The following is an 18,838-nucleotide window of genomic DNA, read 5'->3' on the forward strand; positions in this document are numbered from 1 at the left end:
GTAGGAAAAAAGATGGCGACTGGTACATTTATCCATAGCTTTTAGCGCACGAAAACCGTAACAACGTTCATAAAAACGTACAGAAACAATCTTCAAACCTAGGCTACTTAATGTCCTTGGAACAGGGACGAATATTGTAAAAAAAATTGGCTTTCTTTGTGCCTTATAGGCTGTGTTAGACTCGCAGGGCATTGTGGCAAAATGTACAGCCGCCCTCTTTTTTTCCTACGGCGGAATCCACCGACTACTACCGAGCACTGTTTCGTTATCTGAACTGTGCTCAACGATTTGATTACCGCGCGTCGGTCGTAGTCGGAAGCTGGGAGGAGTCGCCGAACATTTGATTGACGGTAGCGAAAAACGCATTTGCCGGTTGAGCATTGAATTTTAGAGTCCGCATGTTATTGAAAAGCGCAGTAAACACACGTTCTTCACAGATATCAGGGAATAGGACTGGTAGAATGCCTGGTGGCCTATAAACAGTGGCGGACGAAGCGGGACATTTCAGGCTGTATATACAGCTGACCTAATACTTGGGATGCTGCATAGGCTCTCAGTCACTGTAATGTGTGCTTGAGAAAGACATTTTGCTCTCACAGTGCCTCTCTCCAATTAAGTGTCAAAACAGACATGACACTTCCTCAACAAAGTAAAAAACTGATAACCACTAAATCAAAGACTGCGTTTTATATTTTTGAGCTAATAACTTAACAGCAGAGAAACAAATTCCCTTTAATATTGAGCGGTGCCGCTTGAAATAACCAATAATTTAAACTTACTTGTACAATGGACAGGATTTTGATAAGAATAGACCTAGCTCAGTTGGTCGAAACCCATTAAAAAAATGAAACCTGGTTCATTGATGTGCTCAGGAGCAAACTGAAATGTACTTTTTTACTGGATCCGCAAAGTGCAGTAGAACAAAACTATGACAGAAAGAATTTCTCAGTATCACAACGTCTCCAGTTTCAAATTGATAACTTGGTAATTCTAGTGAGCCAATCGGCTACCTTTGTTCGTTCAAAAAAGCTAATTACCTATCACTATGGAAGCATTTGTCTTATCAACTTTATACTAAGGACCCCCTACTAAGCTCAAGCTGTCATCTGGTATAAATCCAAAAACCTTACACATGTGTAATATCACATGGTATAAAAACTACATTTTTATGTAATACGTTACGTTGTAAACTAAATGTGTAAAACAGTAATGAAGCGTGTCTTTGTTGGTGTTGTTAAAGAATTCTCGAAGGCAAATTCTTTGCAAGACATGTTATCAACGCAGTCTACATGCGATGGTCCTGCGCGCCACGGTCACCTGGAGAAAAATAAAGTCATCGGGTTAACTGAAGCCATTCCCGTAAAGGCACCGTTATCGTTAGGGAGTTAAATAGGGGTGGGTGAAAAAGAGCACGCTGGGCAGACTCTTAGAATAAGAGTGAGGACCAACAATTCTACAAACTATCACTTTGGGTGTGTAAATGAGGGATGCATGAAGGCCGAGAAATGCATGTAGGCCGAGAACTGAGAGCTCGCTTTGAGCTTGCTAATTGTAAAGGGAGAGGTAGGTTGTGCCTTTGCCTGTTGACAGGAACTGCATTCGAGGTAAGATAACGTTCTGGGCGAGATGCTTGTATTGAGATGGAGGTGTGGTTTGGAGCTAAAAGGGCGCGTTGGAGCGTCAGGTGCGTGGGAGACATACAGCTTCGCAGGATGTCCAAGGAATTCGTAGTAAGTTTGGATCTTTATGTTCTATACAGGTATGTTTTGTCAAACCAGGACCGATTTCCTTAAGTTCTGGAGGGAAATAACGACCCCAGAAGTAGGCATAACATATCGCCGTTATTGGTATACGTTACACTCGGGAATCTAGCCTCCTCTAAATGTGGGGTTCTGATCGGGCGACCTAAAACGTAATTGCCACGATTTAAAAACTCAGTTCTTTAAAAGATGAAATGGATATAACTGATGCAAGAAGCTGTGCACCAAAATCTAAGGATAAAACATTATCAAAACACTCTTAGTAGTGTACGATGGTTCCACCCATTTCGGTGTTAACCATCACGGCCATGCCCCTGCAAAGCGAGACTTCCGAAAGAAAGTCGTTATTTTAGGAGCTTTGCAGTATACTAGAAAACTATTCCCTGGTCTCCTGTTCGTACGTTTGTTGTTATAGATTTGAGAATTCTTTACCTTTGTGCTGGCCTACAGCTCTTGCAAATGATTTTGGTAATTTTCCGTTGTTTTCTCGCATGCACGAAATGCCGCAGATGGGATTCTGGCCATATTTTCTCAGATAAGTCTGTAAACAAGATGTTAATAACATTAAAAAATAATGTGTTTATTTGGGCTTTCATGGTAGTCTTCATAGGCAAGGAGGAAACTTAACTATCTCTTAACAGACATTTCATTACGACTTAAAAATCTTTAACACGAACATCTAGAGTAGGTCTCCACTGTACTCTCTTAGTCACGTATAAGGCACCTCTCTAAAACGCCAGCTACCTCGATTCAATCAGGGACACTTAAGGAGTGCTTTTCGGTTGAAAGGTGGCAATAGATGTTGAATATGACCGCAAACGCGACTCTTGGGAGCAAACCTTGCCAATCCCTAACTTTGAATTGAAACTGACAAACACTTGCAGTGCGAAATCTTCAACCAAGATCACCCGAGCAATTTTGTGCAAATTGATCAATAGCAGTTGTAATTGAAACAATTAAAAGGGTACAAATTTGTTTGCGCAGTGGGTGTAATTTGCTTAGATCGCTTAGATTAGTTCTATGAAAACCCGTTCTACAACTTACTTGTGCATAGGATAAAGCATTTTGCTTTTCACAAGAGCTGGCTTGGTCACCAATCCACACAATCAGACGCTCAGGAGTTTCCAACAGGAAAACTGCAAAAAAATCAAAATTCCAAGATCTGCTTATGTATCCCTGGCTCCGGTGAATATGAACACACACGTTCAAGCTAATTTGCTAAGCTGGAATCTGGTGATTATTTAACTCATGTTACACTAAGGGAGGGTGAGTACAGAAAGTAAAACAACAACCTACCGTCCGTTTTGTCCAGTAAATTTGGATCCAAACTTTGACCTCCAGAAGCTACTACACAGAAGTCAGGATCACCCTTATCTGTTAAAACTCTGGAAGTGAACAGGACGCACGTTTAATTTAAGGGAAGAAACTTCAATTGTCATTATTCTGCCATGGTGGGCAACTGAAGACATGGAAGGTTAATCCCCCCCCGCCCCCCTTCGGAATTTGTGTGTGGTTCACAGCTGTATATAACTGCGATGATCAGTCATGTCTATATATCTTTCTCCACAGTTCAAAGTATATGATCTTTCATATATTCTTTTGTGCCTTCACCACATACGAGTATATTAGGAACTTACAACGTTGCCAGCTCCCAGTTGGCTTGATAGCTCAGTTGGTAGAGTGCTGCACCGGTATCGCAGAGCTCATGGGTTCGAATCCCGCTCAGGCCTGAATTTGTTTTAGGCTTTAATTTCACAGCTGCTTAAAGTTGTGTATGTAACTGCGATCATCAATCATGACTTCGTATCTTTCTCCGCAGTTCAAATATAAGATCTTTCATATATTCACTTGTATCTTCACCACAGACGGGTATATTACGAACTCTCAACGTGACCAGCTCCCAGTTGGCTTGATAGCGCAGTTGGTAGAGTACTGAACCGGTATCGCAAAGGACATGGGTTCGAATCCCGTTCAAGCCTGAATTTTTTTCAGGCTTGACAGCTGCTTAACTTGGTTTATAATTGCGATGGTCAATCATGTTTTCCTAAGTTTTGTCAGTAACCCTCGATGATAGGTGCAGTAAATTCTCAACCAAATAACTGAACTAAACGACTGACCCAGCACAAATAACGTAGGCTTTGAAGACCGTCATATAAGCAGACAATATTTGAACATATTATACGGTTTTACCTGATCAGCTTCATCACAAACTCGCCTGGTGCCGTCTGCAGATGAAACAGAGTAAGTATGAGTGACAACGACTATATGGCTCTGGAGTAAGGTGTCCATGAGTTCAAAATTAACTGGAGGGCTGGAGGGCTAAAACAAAGCCTGGATAGTGCTTTCATCAAAGGGGTTTTAAAACCAATCCCCCACCCCCCCCCCTCCAATAGTTTGAATTATACTGTCTTGAAATAGCACTGTATTGTCTTCTACTGGTGACATTACGAACTAGGATAGGTAGACCATTTTCGAGTTTGCCTTTTTTCTCTGTCTCCATGCCATTTTGCGTTTTTCTCCATGCGAGACCTTTCATATGAAAATGTGTTCCGTCTACAGGTCAATTTAATTTCCATACATATCAAACTCATTTTCATATGAAGGTTTTGCACGAGAAATCGTTTGAAACAGAGGAAAAGTTAACTCAGGAATGGCCTATAGAACATGATAACCCTGCAAAAGACTTCTGAAGCCTGTCTTTCCAAGCTTACGATCGATTGGACCAAAATTTTGCGCTCTTACGTTCTCTCTACTGATGGCGTGAAAAATGGGTTTTCGCCTGATTACAGATTTGTCTTACAAAGTTTGCACTCTTTCTCTGAACGGGACATAAAACCTGCGGATAAAGTATTTGACAAAAAAAAAATTACAAATAAATGTAAATGTTGTAATGTTTTGTGGGTAAAGCAGAGTTAACCTCTAATTAACCACATCAGAATAGTGATTCTCTAAACTAATCGTAATCCATTTCCTTTTAAAGTTAATTCTGAGAATGTGGTGGTATATCAAGAAATCATGGCTCGTTGGATCTTGCATTTCTCAGGCTTTTACATCGGAATTACAAGGGTCATGGTTCAGAATCACAATATAGCCTAGACGTATTGAGGATTTTATATCACATTTTCTCGAGCTCAATTGTACGTTAGCAATGTGGCGATATTCAATCGAGTGAGGATTTTATCTCTCATTTTTACAGGGGTACTCTCCAACTGTCTGTCCCGATTCACACACTGCGAAACAGTCCGTCCTTCTCCGCGCTATATAGGGATTAAACCCAAACAGGAGAAAAGAGAGTCTAGGATAACTTACATGCGTATACTCAAAAACGAACTAATAAAAAATAAAAATTAAAAAAAAAACATATAGGAAAGCGCGCACTAGAATTAAAATTGCTTGGTAAAATGCCTCTATTACTTGGTTTTAAGTAAAGTTATGGTACAATCAATGGAGAATCCAAGAGCTTATTCCGGGGTGCCGGGAAATAGACGCCCTACCCTCTGCCTATATCCCAGAGCTAAATGCTAGGCCAGGAGAGTAACAAATTTTTGCCTCTTATTTAGGCGTTCCCTCACTTTGTTTTAGGCAAGAAGGGCCCATATTCACTTCGGACCCCCCTGCCAAAGGTACGTTCGTGAAATACACATAGTGATCACCTTTGACTGTTAGAACCCGGCTTATGAACTAAGTCAGAGACCTTGCTTTTTGTATCGTTTCCCAAGACATGGCGTAACTAGAACGTAAGCAAGAACTCACCTCGTAGGCTTCATCTTTCACAAACTCTTCCAGACTCTCTGAAAAAAACCGAAAGCAAATATGAAACTACTAATTAAAAATGTGATTCAGATTGAACCGTTTCTTTATTATGGTCTTATCACTCCACTCTGATTTTTCTAGCCAGCGCCACATTCAAAACTGCAGTTAAGGGAGACCTCAGTGTCGCGCGGTTTTGTCAAGTTTGCTTCTTACTTGCGACATAACAATAAACGTAGACAACGACACAGAGAAATAAAGGTACTGAAGCCTTTTGTGTGAACGTTCTGTGCTTGTTCCGTTTAAGCTTTGTGGTTTGTTGAAGTATATTCATACATAATCATACATCACTCACTACAACAAAATTTCTGTTGGACTATATACAGTGTTTGTAATCAGCCGATAAGAATGGCTAAATAGGGCTATTAGACACTACCCAGCTATCTAATTTGAGAAATAGCCAACGGCCATTAAACTATTATTGGATGAGGTTTTTGTGATATCCAGAATAATCAAGGTCGAAGTAGGGGTAGTCTCCCCCGCAGCCGTTTTTTGGGATGTCATTCAACGCTCCTCCCGTTTCTTTTGGGGAGCGTTGCGTGACATCCAAAAAACGGCTGCGGAGGAGACTAAGGTAGGGGTTATCAGCCAAAGCCGAAGGCTGAGGCTGATAACCGAGACCTTGATCATTCTGAATACCACAAAAACGGAATCTAATATTTGTTTTATTTTACATTGAACGCAAAAAAAAAAGCACAACAAAGCGCGCGATACCCATAGAAATCATACACCGCGGTCATACGTGACATGATTACCCGTGACCTTGAGTGTCCTTGACATGATTATTGCATAATCTGCAGCTATATGACGTCACAGACGCTGATTTCGAAAATTCACAATACGCTTTCGGCCAATCAGAAAAGAGATAGTGAGTTTACTGTATAATAGTAGATGTTAATGACCGTTAAAAATAGATTTTAAACTTATAAATTCAAGGCGGAAACGTACCATAGACTTCGAGCCTGGCTTTGGGATAGAGTTCCTAAACACAACAACGCAAAAAAGCAAATTATCAGCGTAGATCATGATGAAGACATTGAAGGAAAACATGTATTTTTGAATGTCTTGTGTAAACGTACCTTTTGCTCTGTCATCCATTTATTAAATGGACAAATGGAATCCAGTTTCGCTTTAGGCCCCTTGATCTTTAAAGAGAATTAAAAGAGGATTGTTTACAAAATGTACTTCTGTGAACTTAAGGTATGCATCAATGCAGCGAGTCCAGAACGTGAAAAATATAAGTCAGCAGAAGATAAACTAACTGATACCAAATTCCAGTCTTATTATAAGGACAATATAATTGGCCAGCGTTGATGGTAGTTATGGTTTTTTGTAGTTATGTCAAAACTTTCCTTAAAACAGAGTTCGAGTGCGAGAATATTCAGTTGTTGCTCATAAGTAAAGATCTGTAGTTAGACACTTCAATTTGGTTTACTCATATCCGAATTCCTATTGCACCAAACAAATAGAGAATTACGTTGAATTATTCTTAAGAAAATGTCAGTAGACTACGAGTAGTCCCTCTTTCGCTTTGTCCGTCGAACGAGACCGTAAATAAATCGCGAGAAAAAATGGCCGAGCGAAATGGTGGGGGCGAGAAGCGCGCGCACTTCCTGCTCCAGGATTTCAATTCTCCTAGGGACGTACCATTAGAAAAGTTGTGAGGTTTACTTGTTAAGCTTGCAGGAATTTTTTTTCACGTCCACCACACCAATTTGACGTAATCTTAATCTTGACACGCGCGACAATCTGATTGCCTGGAACAGGCTTCAAACAAATATTTTTACCTTTCACACAGTCGTTTTGCTTTACTATCAAAATTATACTCCGGGGGAAACATAACCAAGTATCAAACACATTTAGGGTAATTCCATCGAAATAGAACACACTATAGATTTTCTTTCAAACTTAAGCTGTTGACTGCTTATTTCAAGAGATCAAGAATTTTGAAATAAAAAAGAAGGTCCCGGTATTCGTTTAGGAACAATAGGACCTTCAATAAACCTCATAATTCCATAAATTGTCTGCTTTCAGAAACGTTTATATTTGAGCCATCCACTTTACGCTTAGTGAGAAAAGAAAAAAAGGGAGAAAGTTAAGTGAGAAAAACATTAATAGATGCACTGCATCAATGTTAAGGAGCAATTTGATGTGCGTATCATGATAAAGGTATCCATTTTCAGTCGACAGGGATTCAATATGGTCCAAGCATACAGTGTTCTTGAGAGCACATATTGTCACTAGCTATGACTTCATTTTCAGTGATAGATTTTTACTCTGCAATAGAAATCGGTCTATATTCACTGTATAGAAAGAAGGTGATCGCTGCATTCGGACTAAATAAAACAATCGTTGGGTCCCGGTATTCTTTTCTGAGAAAAAAACGATGATTTACCTCTCGAAGCCATGCCGTTTAGCAAAAGCCACCATTTTGTATGTGTTGTGTATATGCATGCGCTCGTGAGCGCGCGCTAATGACGCGAAAATCATGCGCAGTAAGAAAACGCAATGCAATTCTGAGGAATAACCTTAAGTGCTATTGCTGATGGGGTTGCATTGCATTTTTTGTTTGATGTTTAAGGAAATATCAATTCTATTTATTCATTCCTCTTGAAATAAAATTCATTCTTGGCATGCAGTGAATCAAGGTTTTAGCTAGGATTCTGAGAGTGGCCGTCCTGTAGCAAATACGGGGCCAAAGGGTCGCCTATTGCGCTAGGGGGTCTGGGGGCACGCCACCCCCAGACATTTTGTAAAATTGAAGCATTTTTTTGTGCGTTTTTCACGATTTTCAGTCGATAAATTTAATGTATCGATGCGTCATTTACTTTGTGAAAAACCTAATATAGATTGAAACAGCCCATACTAAACGCATCAGTTGTGTTAACACCTCCATGATTGTGTTTGACTAGAACGTTTGTGCAACGTTGATCTTAGCGGCCATCTAAAGGGAAGTGTTACGGTTCGCCATGGGTGTGCACCTCTGTGTTCACAATCGTCATTTATTCATGTCAGTTGTGAAATCACTCATATCTCGAGGCTTTCAAAACACGATGGTATATGCTTGTCTGATTGCAAACGAATCAAGCAGGATGGCTGTTTATACCACATGGTTTTTTCAATACCATTAAGCCATGGCTATCCGTAAAGGGTTTTTCTGCAAGGGTGTTTGACTAATAGTGTCTATGATGAGGTTGCTGCGCACAAAATATATCAGCCTTGAATGGAAAATATGTCCGTTTTCCTAATTGTAGAGAAAACCAGGTGAATGGGGGTTCCACCAGGAAGAAGTAAGTAAAAAAAACCGTACAAAATGGCTGTCAAGGTGCCCTTCATGCGGGTACAGTTTGTAAGCCCGACATTGCAATTCACTCTTCAGGAATTTTTTTATTCACTTCTTAATTGCACAATTTTTCTTTTCAGTCACCATCCCTTGCATGATTTTTTTTTTGTTTTTTTACCCATCGCCCATCACTTTTCTAATGGTCTGTCCCTAAGCTGTCGCGAAACACTTTTTTCAATGCCAGTTTTGAGAATCAGGCACTACATCAATAAGATACGATAAGATGGGATGAGATGAAATTAGGTGAGATGGATAACTTAAAAGATGACATTAAAAAATGAAATAACCTATAGATAAACTTGTGGCCTTATCACCATCACCACCACCACCACCGCCATCGTCGTCGTCGTCGTCATTATCATTATCATCATCATCATCATATTCATTTCCTTCATTTTTCATCACCTGTCAACTTGACAACGTCACGATATTATAAAGAGAACTAAGGATTTAATCACGCAAAAAGGCTGTCCAAAATTACCTGCACCATACGGTCTCCGGAGTATATCACTGCATAACCCTCATCACAGCGGAAATTCTCCTTAGAATATGGTAGATCAACTGCCCCGTACTCGTCTCTCTATCATTTTTAAATGGACAAGCACATTATTATTAAAACTCCTAGTGAAACTGGTAACTGACGGATCCTTAAAACTGCTATCGTCTTTTGGCAGAGGAGGGGGGAGGGGGAGGGGAGCTTTAGAATTCGCATGACAACGACGCAGGGCAGCGCCAGTTATCACATAAGAATCACACATTTATCTAGAGATCTATTCTTCCGACTGTCTGTCGGTGTCAGAGAGGTCCTTCAGGCTGAATATGACAACGGAGAAGACAAGGTGCAGTTCAAGTTAAAACTGAACGGTGGCTTTCTCATGAAAACTCTGCAGGAGAAGGCTAACAAATATATCGTGATGCATACGTGCTAGGATACGGGGCCATTTCATTGTTCAGATAAAACTTTTTCTAGGCAGCATTTTCGTTGCCCTGCCGTCGTGGTTTGCACAAGCTCCGCTCGCTATTGGTGATATTTGGAAAAAAAGAGCGGTAAACTATTCTGCCATTGGCAGACTCAGGAGAATTAAGTTCGGCTGTCTAAAGCGAGGAGGAGCAAGCACCCTGATGTGATTGGTCACAAATTAAAATCATGCCATATTGTGTGTTGAGGCCTTTTTTTGCTGAAGAAGGAAGTTAAGAGAATTGAAACAGTTGTCCCAATTTTAGACAATTTTTTTGTCCATACCTCCTTTATCTGTCCAGTTTCTTGTTTTTTAATGAAATGCTTCACCATCTTTTTAAAGGCGAATTGTTCGTCTGGATCCTTGACGTCATTGAAACCTGAGTCGATTCTGTCAAAATTAAGAGAACATCAGGTTGTGAAGTGACTGTAAGGTACTGGAGAAAAGCACAGGGGATTGGAACATTTGAAAATGTGGTGGTTAGAAAACACATGACCCACCCCTTCCATTTGGCTCAAAGTTAAGTAACCCACCCCTAAATGAAGGTTGAAAATTACATGACCCACCCCCTATGAAACATGGCATTTTTGGTTGCATAATCCAACAAAATCACATTTTTTATATGAATTTGTGATATTATTTACGTTTTAGATTTATTTCTTAAGAATAATACCAACGGCATCTAAAAATAATATTGTTTTCCTTTACTCTTGCGACTTTAAGTCATGTCCGTAAACCCTAAAAAAATACTTGACCGTAAGCCTTTTACACTTGGTCTTCAACCTCTTTAGAGGTTAAACGGTGATCTTCTGACTTCTTAGTTTTCGTACAGATTTAACAATACATGAAATTGCCATCTCTACTGTTCACCACCAAAGTGTACTTTTTCAGCAAAGGGTCCAAAAGTTTTCTTCCTTTGAAACTGGAAGGAGTTACCTCTATTGTCGATTGTGTCAAGTAAATACCAATTCCTATTACAAAACAGGATGACTCACCCTCAGGGCTAGCTGAAAACTGCACGACCCACCCCTTACCAAGGGCTCAAAAACTGATGACCCATCCCTCTCTGCTCTGGCCCACCTCCAATACTTTTTGACCAGTTCCTAAGTAACAGTGTCTCTCTCTGGCCGTTTAAATGCACTAGTTGTTTAGCAAACCTGTATAACTGAGCACATTCCTTTCCCCCTCTGTGGACACGCCCCCTAGACAAGTTGCCTTATTAAACTTTATAGTATAGATAGGAGCCTGCGCGCGCTCTGACTGGTCAAAAACCCACGTTTTATCAGAGTATAAAACATAGAAAAAGCATGTTTTATTGTTTTTTTGCCACATTACCTCTATATCATAGAGCAAATAAAGAAGCGTGAGTTGTGTATAACACTGTCATAAAACACTCCGGACATTTGAGAACATGAAGGAAATGTAGAAAGCACTCGCCTGCGGCTCGTGTTTTCTACATTTCCCTCGTGTTCTCAAACGCCCGTCGTGTTTTATCAAAGTGTAATACACGGCTTAAGCTTCTTTATTTGTTGAATATCATGCAGATTCCCCAGATTGTCATTTCTCTGATAAAAATAGCTACTTCTCTAATCTTATAAAGGCATCCAAACGCTATAACGTGCAATACTGGGTCATTTCCGAGTTACCCTGTGGAGCCTTCTGCCTCTGTTTCAAAACGAGTCCTCGTGCTAAAGGTTTCATATGAAAATGAATTTAATTTGCATAAAAACGATGAACCTGAAGGCTGAACACATTTCGCAGGAAGACTCATTTTGGCACAGAGGCAAAAGGCTACTCCGAAATTGCCAATTAACAACTGCCAACCTCATTTTACCTGTGTTAGTAGGCTTCTTTGGCATTGCTTTAAGGTTACTTCAAACCTTCGCCGGGCTACATTGGTCGATTTTTTTTTGGTCAAGAAAATCAGTGTCCGCGAAGCACAAGTTTGCATACTGTGAACGCTAGGGGTTCTGTTATTTCATTGGCTCGCGGCTTTTCAAGTTGACACATTCCTCTGTGAAGGCGTGATATGTTTATAAATCTTTAGAAGGCGAAAACTCGCACTCGTTTTTCGAGAGAATCCCTTCTCTTTAAATGAACTAATAGGGTATGCAGATTTGACGGTTTTCCATGAAATTTGGTCAGAACATTCACTGATAGATATGGAACAAACGCGTATCGGCAAATTCCATTATTTTAAATACTTTCCTCGTGGTGGCCCTTAACGCAACAGGTTACGCGAATTTTTCGATAGTCGAACTTGACAGATCTATAAAAAGATAACCAATAGAAAAAAAGAAAATGCTGACATGTTTTTGGAGATTGAGGCTTTGTGATTAACACTGCACAGTTATTTTGCATGAACGATCGCATTTGATACCCGATTAATTCGCTGGAACGTCAGTCGGTCATTTTAGAGTTGACGGCCTCTACCGCCTTTGGAAAGCAAAATCCAAAACAAAACATAATTTTATCGAATTCTACATTTTATAACCTTTCTGTTGATATATAGTTTGTGGGGGTTTCCTTGAAAACAGCGCGTGTACCAATGTTTTTCTGGAGGACTCCCGCGAAGGTTTGAAGTAACCTTAATTGCAAAAACTAACTGAGAACATAATTTTTCCGTCCGTCAGTGGGAGGAAATAATCCCCTACCCACAAGAATGCCCTTCGTTTTCTGATTCACCCCGTCTCTATGAAATTTACTAACGCTCGTAGAAGTAAAATGATTTTGCTCACCCGCCATCATCTATGACAATTTTTTCAAAGTATTCTTTAAATTCTGGAGACTCATGTCCCTCAACTTCTCGGTGCTGAACAGCTCTGTCGTCCAACTACAAACAAAAAGAAGCCGGTTCAATCCACACAGTCTCATTATCTTTTCGTATTGCGTAAATGGCAAACTGGTCCAAGATGAACGTTACCGTATACCTTTAGAGGTGTCTAGCGTCCAAGAAATGTACCGCGTCCGGTTTTAAACTGCAGATACCTAAACCCCTATATCAAACTGTGTGAAGATGTTTGAAATGAAATGAATTAACGAATTTTTCACGACCTCTACATGCAAGCGTCCGAATCACCTTTTGAAAGCTTCAAGTCAAAGCGAATTTTGCTTTTCGCCAATATCTAATTTGTTACCCAGTTTTCGGACCCAAAGCGCTAAAAACCGTGTCTGCGTTTTGCCATATTCAATTGCAGTGAAATGTCAAAGAAAATTTTCGAAATAGGAGTAAAAAGAAATGTGGAGTGATCGTACAAAAATTCCTCTCGGAGAAAAAATATTTGGAAATAAAAAATTCGTAGACACTTTTGTGTTATTTGAATGTTAAACTAGCTACTGTCCAAATTTGAGCGGATTTAGGGGGGGGGGGCGGTGGATTGGGTGGATAGTCAACCCCCTCTTGGTGAAGCAGAAAATGAAAACATTTGTGAATATTTCGACAGAAATAAAGGCAAAAACTCTGGACAGGTACCTTATTGGGATTTCTAGTTTGTGGGCATTGTTAGTTTTTCTGTTAGAACAGTTTTGAATTAGGTTTCGATTCTCGAATTGCAACATTTTGGGCGCATGCTCCATTGATTCTGCAACCCCAAAGTTCTAACCACCCCCCACCCCCTTCCTTGAAAAATCCTGGATCAGCCTCTGTGATCGATTCATCTAGTTTACTTATCTCGAGATGTTTTCTTACGTATGTGTCCAGCTCAACAGTTTTGTAGGCACCGGTCCCATATTCATCTTGAGAAGAGTTCTTACCAATCCAGAAATGGACATCGAAATGTATTATCTGCAAAGTCAGACGGCGACAATAAACACAACAGAATACCGGTGTTTAGAGTAAAACATCATGCACAATTTGATTTGATTTGATTTGGTTCTTGGTATTTGTATTTTTTTTCTGTCGTTTTACTTTCAGATTAATGCTCTGGTACCATATATTAAAGTGTTTATATGAACATCTATTTACCGTACATAAGCCTAATTTAACTTGTAGATGTCACAAGACAACCAAAACGTAATTTCACATAAAGTAACTCAAACGCAGGATAATTAATTAAGAAAACAACTTTTGCGCAACGCATGGAACATCCCAGTCGATGTAGGATAGACTAGAACTAAAGGCCGCTCGGCAGGTAAACTGAGCTCAAAGTAAGGTTTGAATTGTGCGTTTAGCGATAATAAGGGACGCACCATCAATATTTTTAGGGGAAGGGGGTGAGCAATTTTCTGGGATGTTAGGCTGAGTATGAGTCTTTTTGGTGGGCAATAACTTGCGCAAGATCATTTTTCAATTAACAAGAGCTGGATAGTAGAAAGCTCTCGCTCCACTTTTACCCCACGGCTCCCCGTGCACGACATTTTTTCAGCAGTTTTTGCTGTTAGGAATTTTTTTTGGAAATTGCCGCTCTCCCCCTCCAAAATATTGTGGCTTATCCCTAATGAGTATATATACAAACGTTTGAATTTGGATCCTTTTCCCCGTGAAGAATAATGTATGTGTCACCATTGTAAAATCTTCCATAGCTTTCCTTTGGCCAGTCTTTTACCTGCAATTACCAAAATAAGAACAAAAAATAACAAATCTGTCAGAAATTCCAAGGATCGAGTGTTCTTTGAAAGATAATCAGATTGCTTTAGAACAAGTAACACTGAATGTGATAACGAGTGCAGAGTGCACGTTCGACCCAGTGTAATTTTGGCGGGAAATAAGTGGTACCGGTCGTTAGCGGTATCTTGACATGACATTTGGCAGCGCGCGTCAGATTTGGCGGGAAGAGCCAGCCAGGAGTGACCGTGACGTGGTTACCTTGGATCACTAGAGATGTTTTCCATTCCAACAAAAATTCTGCTTTGAATTTTCGGAAATTTCCAGCAGCTGATGAAATAGCATTTTCTGGAATTTTCGGAAAAAATGACAACCTCGTGAGGTATACCCAATTTTCCAAAATTTGTTACCGAGAATTTCTGTTCCAATGGCCTTTGCGTTCAGAATTTTCGCAATTCTCGGTTGAATGGTTAGCATTGCGTAAATTAATTTTCGGAAAATTTCCCAGTTAATTTCCGTACCATTAGACCGCATTTTCAAAGTTCCTGAATTTTGGGTTGAATGGAAAACGCCTCATTCATTGGGGGCTTGGCTGAACACTTAACGCCCGGAAAAAGGAACTGATTGTCTTGAGCACACGATATTAGGTTCTTATGATTAAAAATTCTGCTTCAATATTTACATTAACGTGCCTCGTGTGTGAGTCATTACTTAAAAGCTTTCTTTAAATATCCTTCGGCTCCGGTATATTTCACTTCAAGCTCTCGCGGCTGTTGTGTTTATTTCTTATCTTACACACTTAGTTTAGTAATTTTTGGTGCGCTCTGTCCTTTGCTTTGTTATCAAGTCTTTGTATGAAAACTCAAATATAGAGTTTCAATCTTATCTAATTCTTTTCCGCCATTATGTCTATCTGTTATGTAGAATCGTATAATTTCAGTTGTTTTGCCAATTCAAAAAAATCTCAAAGTCAACTCCAGGTTTCTCTTGTTTGTTTTGGAACTATTGTTTTCAAGCTCTACATTGTGACTATATTGTTTTGGAATTTCTCTTGTTTTGCGTCACTATTGAATTTTACAGATTTTTACGCCTAGGATTAGCCAGATGTCATCTTTTATCGCGACAGTTTAAATTTTGGGCGTTCAATAGGACAATTATTCTAACTTCTGCGCCAAGTTAGAATAATTACATAGAAATCTTACATTTATCCCTTGTCCTCGATGTGATTTTTGTTTTTATTTCCCTGATCCTCGCCGCCAAATTAGAATTTAAGAAACGTTTCAAGTCGTATTAGCACTTCAAATATGATACTAGTTGTCGAACTTGGTAGACAAGGTTGCCAAGCAACGACTCTTCTGAACAGGGCAAGCTCATGCAAACAACATTCTGACCAAATAAGGTATTTGTTTCTTCCACTTTAAAATAGTTGTCTAAAAACTGTCAAAAAGAAAATTATCTTTGTTTGTTTGCAACCGATAACAAAGCTATGGGAAGTCACTTCGAACGTAGGAAATGTCTTCATCTTTTGCCTTTTATGGTACAAAATACAGCTTTGTTGGAGACTTCGAATAAATATTAATGAATCTACTGTCGAAACAGGAGTGATTTCTTGCATAAAGTTTCAAAATTACAAAGTTTAGTTTCTTTCGTAAACTAAGGGTAGATTTCCAAACGCGCTTACATCCATTTTATGGCCATCAGATAATTCATCTGAAAACAAAATAACTTTGCATTCTAAACCTGCTACCAGGTGTTACAAAATATGTTAAACAAAAATGAAAACGTGCCTCAAAGTTTTCGATCCTCCAAATTCTTGTTCCTATCAAGTCCTCGCAGCCTTGCCAGGCCCGCTCTGATTTTGCCGCAACTTTCTTCATCTGGAAAACAATTGAAGAAAGAAATCAAATGAGATCTGGCGATATTCTAAGAAGATTCCACGAAAACTTTCAAACTTTGATATTCTTTGTACCGCCTTACTTGTCTGTCTTCTTTGCTGTTAATCCTTGCAACATTGGAGTCTTTCCAATCGTATTCTTTGGCTTTCACCAGACCAGACATGATGATAAATGTAAGGCGCTGTAGATCTGCACGGAAGGAAGGTTTATAACTGCACCTTCTAAATGTGATATGGCAACTTAGAGATTAGTGAACCACCCGCTGTGAGTTAAGCTGTGATTGGTGGTTCTGATGGACCTGCATCTTAACCTTAGTTAACGCATGTTGTCGATTTTCGATTAGATTCTCTAATTTCCATAATGTTGTGTTTTCGGAATTTTTAATGAATACATCTGGTCTCCGAAGGCTTTGTACAACTGTCTCAATTCCGCGCGAAAAATCTAGACCCTCGTTAATATTGGCCGACGCCATTCTCGAAAAATAAAGAACTTCTAAGGCTTAAAATAGAAACGTAGAAGTTTACAGTCTATATGGCAATTTATGAGAACACATTTTACTCCACCGAGGAGAGTCAGCAGCGATCCTAACCTCGTTAAAACCAGACCAATAGTATTTTTTCGCTTCATGTTGTTTTGATTCTGAGAATGGAAAATCAAACAAGACAATCAAATTATTTCACAAGGCCTCTGCGAGGTTAAACGTTTCGATATAACTGTATATTGTTTGTATATTATAACAAATTGCATCAGGCCCCGTGCATAGGACGCCGGAGAAATTTTAAAACATAGATTACATTCTGAAAACGCATCAAATGTTTTCCGTCCACACTACGCCGAAGAAATTTAAAAACGCAACAATCACCGGTTATTTTGGATTTGTGTTTGAGGAAAGCTCTCCCAGGGAAATCGTGATGTAATCGTTGTCGAAAAGCTTCGTTTTCAAAATGTTTTCAGTTCACACGTAAACGCAGAGCCGGCTTTTTCACATTCCTCCGGTTTGAAGAGCGCTTTCGAAAAGCTTTTCGTGACGGATTAGTGTGGACGGTAGGCCTAACCGTTGAAATGAAGCTGCGTTTTCAAATTTGTCCGGTGTATTGTGGACGCTGCTTCAGTCTTGGTTGAGCTAAATAGTTCCAGCTATTTGTTGTCTTTAATTCAACTGTCAAAAAGAGACATTGATCGCAATATAGATAATATATATTCGAACCGTACGACTTGTATAAAAGTCTGCATTTGATCAAGGCGACAAAAGGACGCCGAAATGTCAAGAACTGGCGCTAGTATTTCTTTTAAAATATTGATTAACCTTTTTTACAGGTGAATAGCCTTGCAATAAAGCTGTCGTCTCAATTTTATACCTTTGGTAAATGAAGACTAACATATCAAAAATTCTGTGATATTTTGTTTCTCGGTAGGAAACAGAATTGTGAGCTATACACGGGATAATTCTGTGCAACTCTGAAACTGAAAAAACATAACTTGAAACTAACTGGCCAAATAATTACAACATTTACCTCGCCTAAATAATAAAACAATTTTGCCTTGGTTTATTGGAACTGTATTTTTTTACTTCACATTCTTCCGAGACTAATTTGAAACTGATGCTTGCTGAAAATTTGCGATTGTGATGCAAATCTGACTTTGAAAAACAAGCGCTACATGTACCCTCTTGACGTCTGTGTTTATTATTCTTAAATTCGGGGATTGAAAAAAAAAGATAAAAATAAAAATGTAAAGTTATTGGTAAGGTTGGTCAGCGGACGTTACATTACTGTAATAAACAAATTATAACGGGGTAGGCTGAATAAACCATTTTGCAGTTATCTGCTCAGTGACCTGGCCTTTGGATAGCAGCGAGGCTGGAGGTGACCCTGTTTTGATAAAGACCTCACTGCTGTTGTTGTCTTAACCAAGTTGTTCTAATGTTAACTAGGTTCATTTACATGAGGAAAGCAGGGACGTTTGTATCAAAACAAGGTCAACTCCAGCCTCGCTGCCATGCAAAGGCCAGGTCACTGGCAGACAACTGTGAAATGGTCTATTCCTGAATAAGTAGGGTGCGCTGCATTGTTGGTGGCTCGCAGCACTTTCCAAGATGGTTCAGTGCTTCGTCTTTGATAGATCAAAACTGTCACTCCTTTTCAGCTGATACCACAGCCGAATAACATCAAACAAATACCCAATCATTGGATGCCCAATCAACAACTTCTAGTAATTTTCTTGACATTGCAAGCTGATCAAAACACCATGCTCTCGCGGACAACCCAAGCAGACTCACACACGCCGATTTTTATCACCAACGCGCGTTTTAACATTATCAGCGGAAGCACTGGGTACCATGTCTAAAAATAGCTTGAGTGGATTATCTTGGGAAATAGGTCACTATATGGGGCATTCACTCTCTTACTCCTTCTCAACTCAAGTGTCGTGGTCGACAGGTTCTTGGCCAGACAATAATATGTTCTCTTTATCTACTATGACAATTTCTGTTTCACTGTAATGGCGGTTCTAGAGGAAACCTCAAACTT

General features: G+C 39.5%; 1 protein-coding gene across 2 annotated transcripts; it reads right to left on the bottom strand.

Moving 5' to 3' along the window:
- Nucleotides 1-672: 672 nt before the first annotated feature.
- On the bottom strand, nucleotides 673-17,433 carry LOC110050932 (gelsolin-like protein 2). Of its 2 annotated transcripts, XM_089289517.1 has the most exons (16): nucleotides 16,393-16,702; nucleotides 16,203-16,292; nucleotides 14,327-14,416; nucleotides 13,561-13,656; nucleotides 12,611-12,705; nucleotides 10,157-10,262; nucleotides 9,395-9,493; nucleotides 6,650-6,715; nucleotides 6,519-6,552; nucleotides 5,514-5,551; nucleotides 4,561-4,596; nucleotides 3,951-3,985; nucleotides 3,057-3,145; nucleotides 2,805-2,896; nucleotides 2,193-2,301; nucleotides 673-1,317 (listed from the first exon to the last, which is right to left on the bottom strand). In XM_089289517.1, exons 1-16 carry the CDS (start codon nucleotides 16,471-16,473, stop codon nucleotides 1,286-1,288), a joined length of 1,188 nt encoding a protein of 395 aa, XP_089145643.1. In that variant the 5' UTR covers nucleotides 16,474-16,702; the 3' UTR covers nucleotides 673-1,285. The 2 variants fall into 2 exon arrangements, with proteins under 2 accessions (XP_089145643.1, XP_089145644.1); XM_089289518.1 differs by lacking the exons at nucleotides 673-1,317; nucleotides 2,193-2,301; nucleotides 4,561-4,596 and having other exon boundaries at nucleotides 2,640-2,896; nucleotides 16,393-17,433.
- Nucleotides 17,434-18,838: the final 1,405 nt, after the last annotated feature.

Source organism: Orbicella faveolata, unplaced genomic scaffold, assembly GCF_042242905.1.
Source record: "Orbicella faveolata isolate gen_17 unplaced genomic scaffold, um_ofav_v1 contig_2, whole genome shotgun sequence".
Classification (NCBI taxonomy): domain Eukaryota; kingdom Metazoa; phylum Cnidaria; class Anthozoa; order Scleractinia; family Merulinidae; genus Orbicella; species Orbicella faveolata.

Bases quoted from the DNA above. Each gene is read 5' to 3' on its own strand.
- LOC110050932 (XM_089289517.1), bottom strand. From the start codon at position 16,473: ATGTCTGGTCTGGTGAAAGCCAAAGAATACGATTGGAAAGACTCCAAT. The intron at 5,552-6,518 runs GTACGTTTCCGC...GGTTTTTTTCAG, and splicing joins AGCCAGGCTCGAAGTCTATG to AGAGTCTGGAAGAGTTTGTG. The intron at 2,897-3,056 runs GTAGGTTGTTGT...ATTTTTTTGCAG, and splicing joins TTTACTGGACAAAACGGACG to TTTTCCTGTTGGAAACTCCT.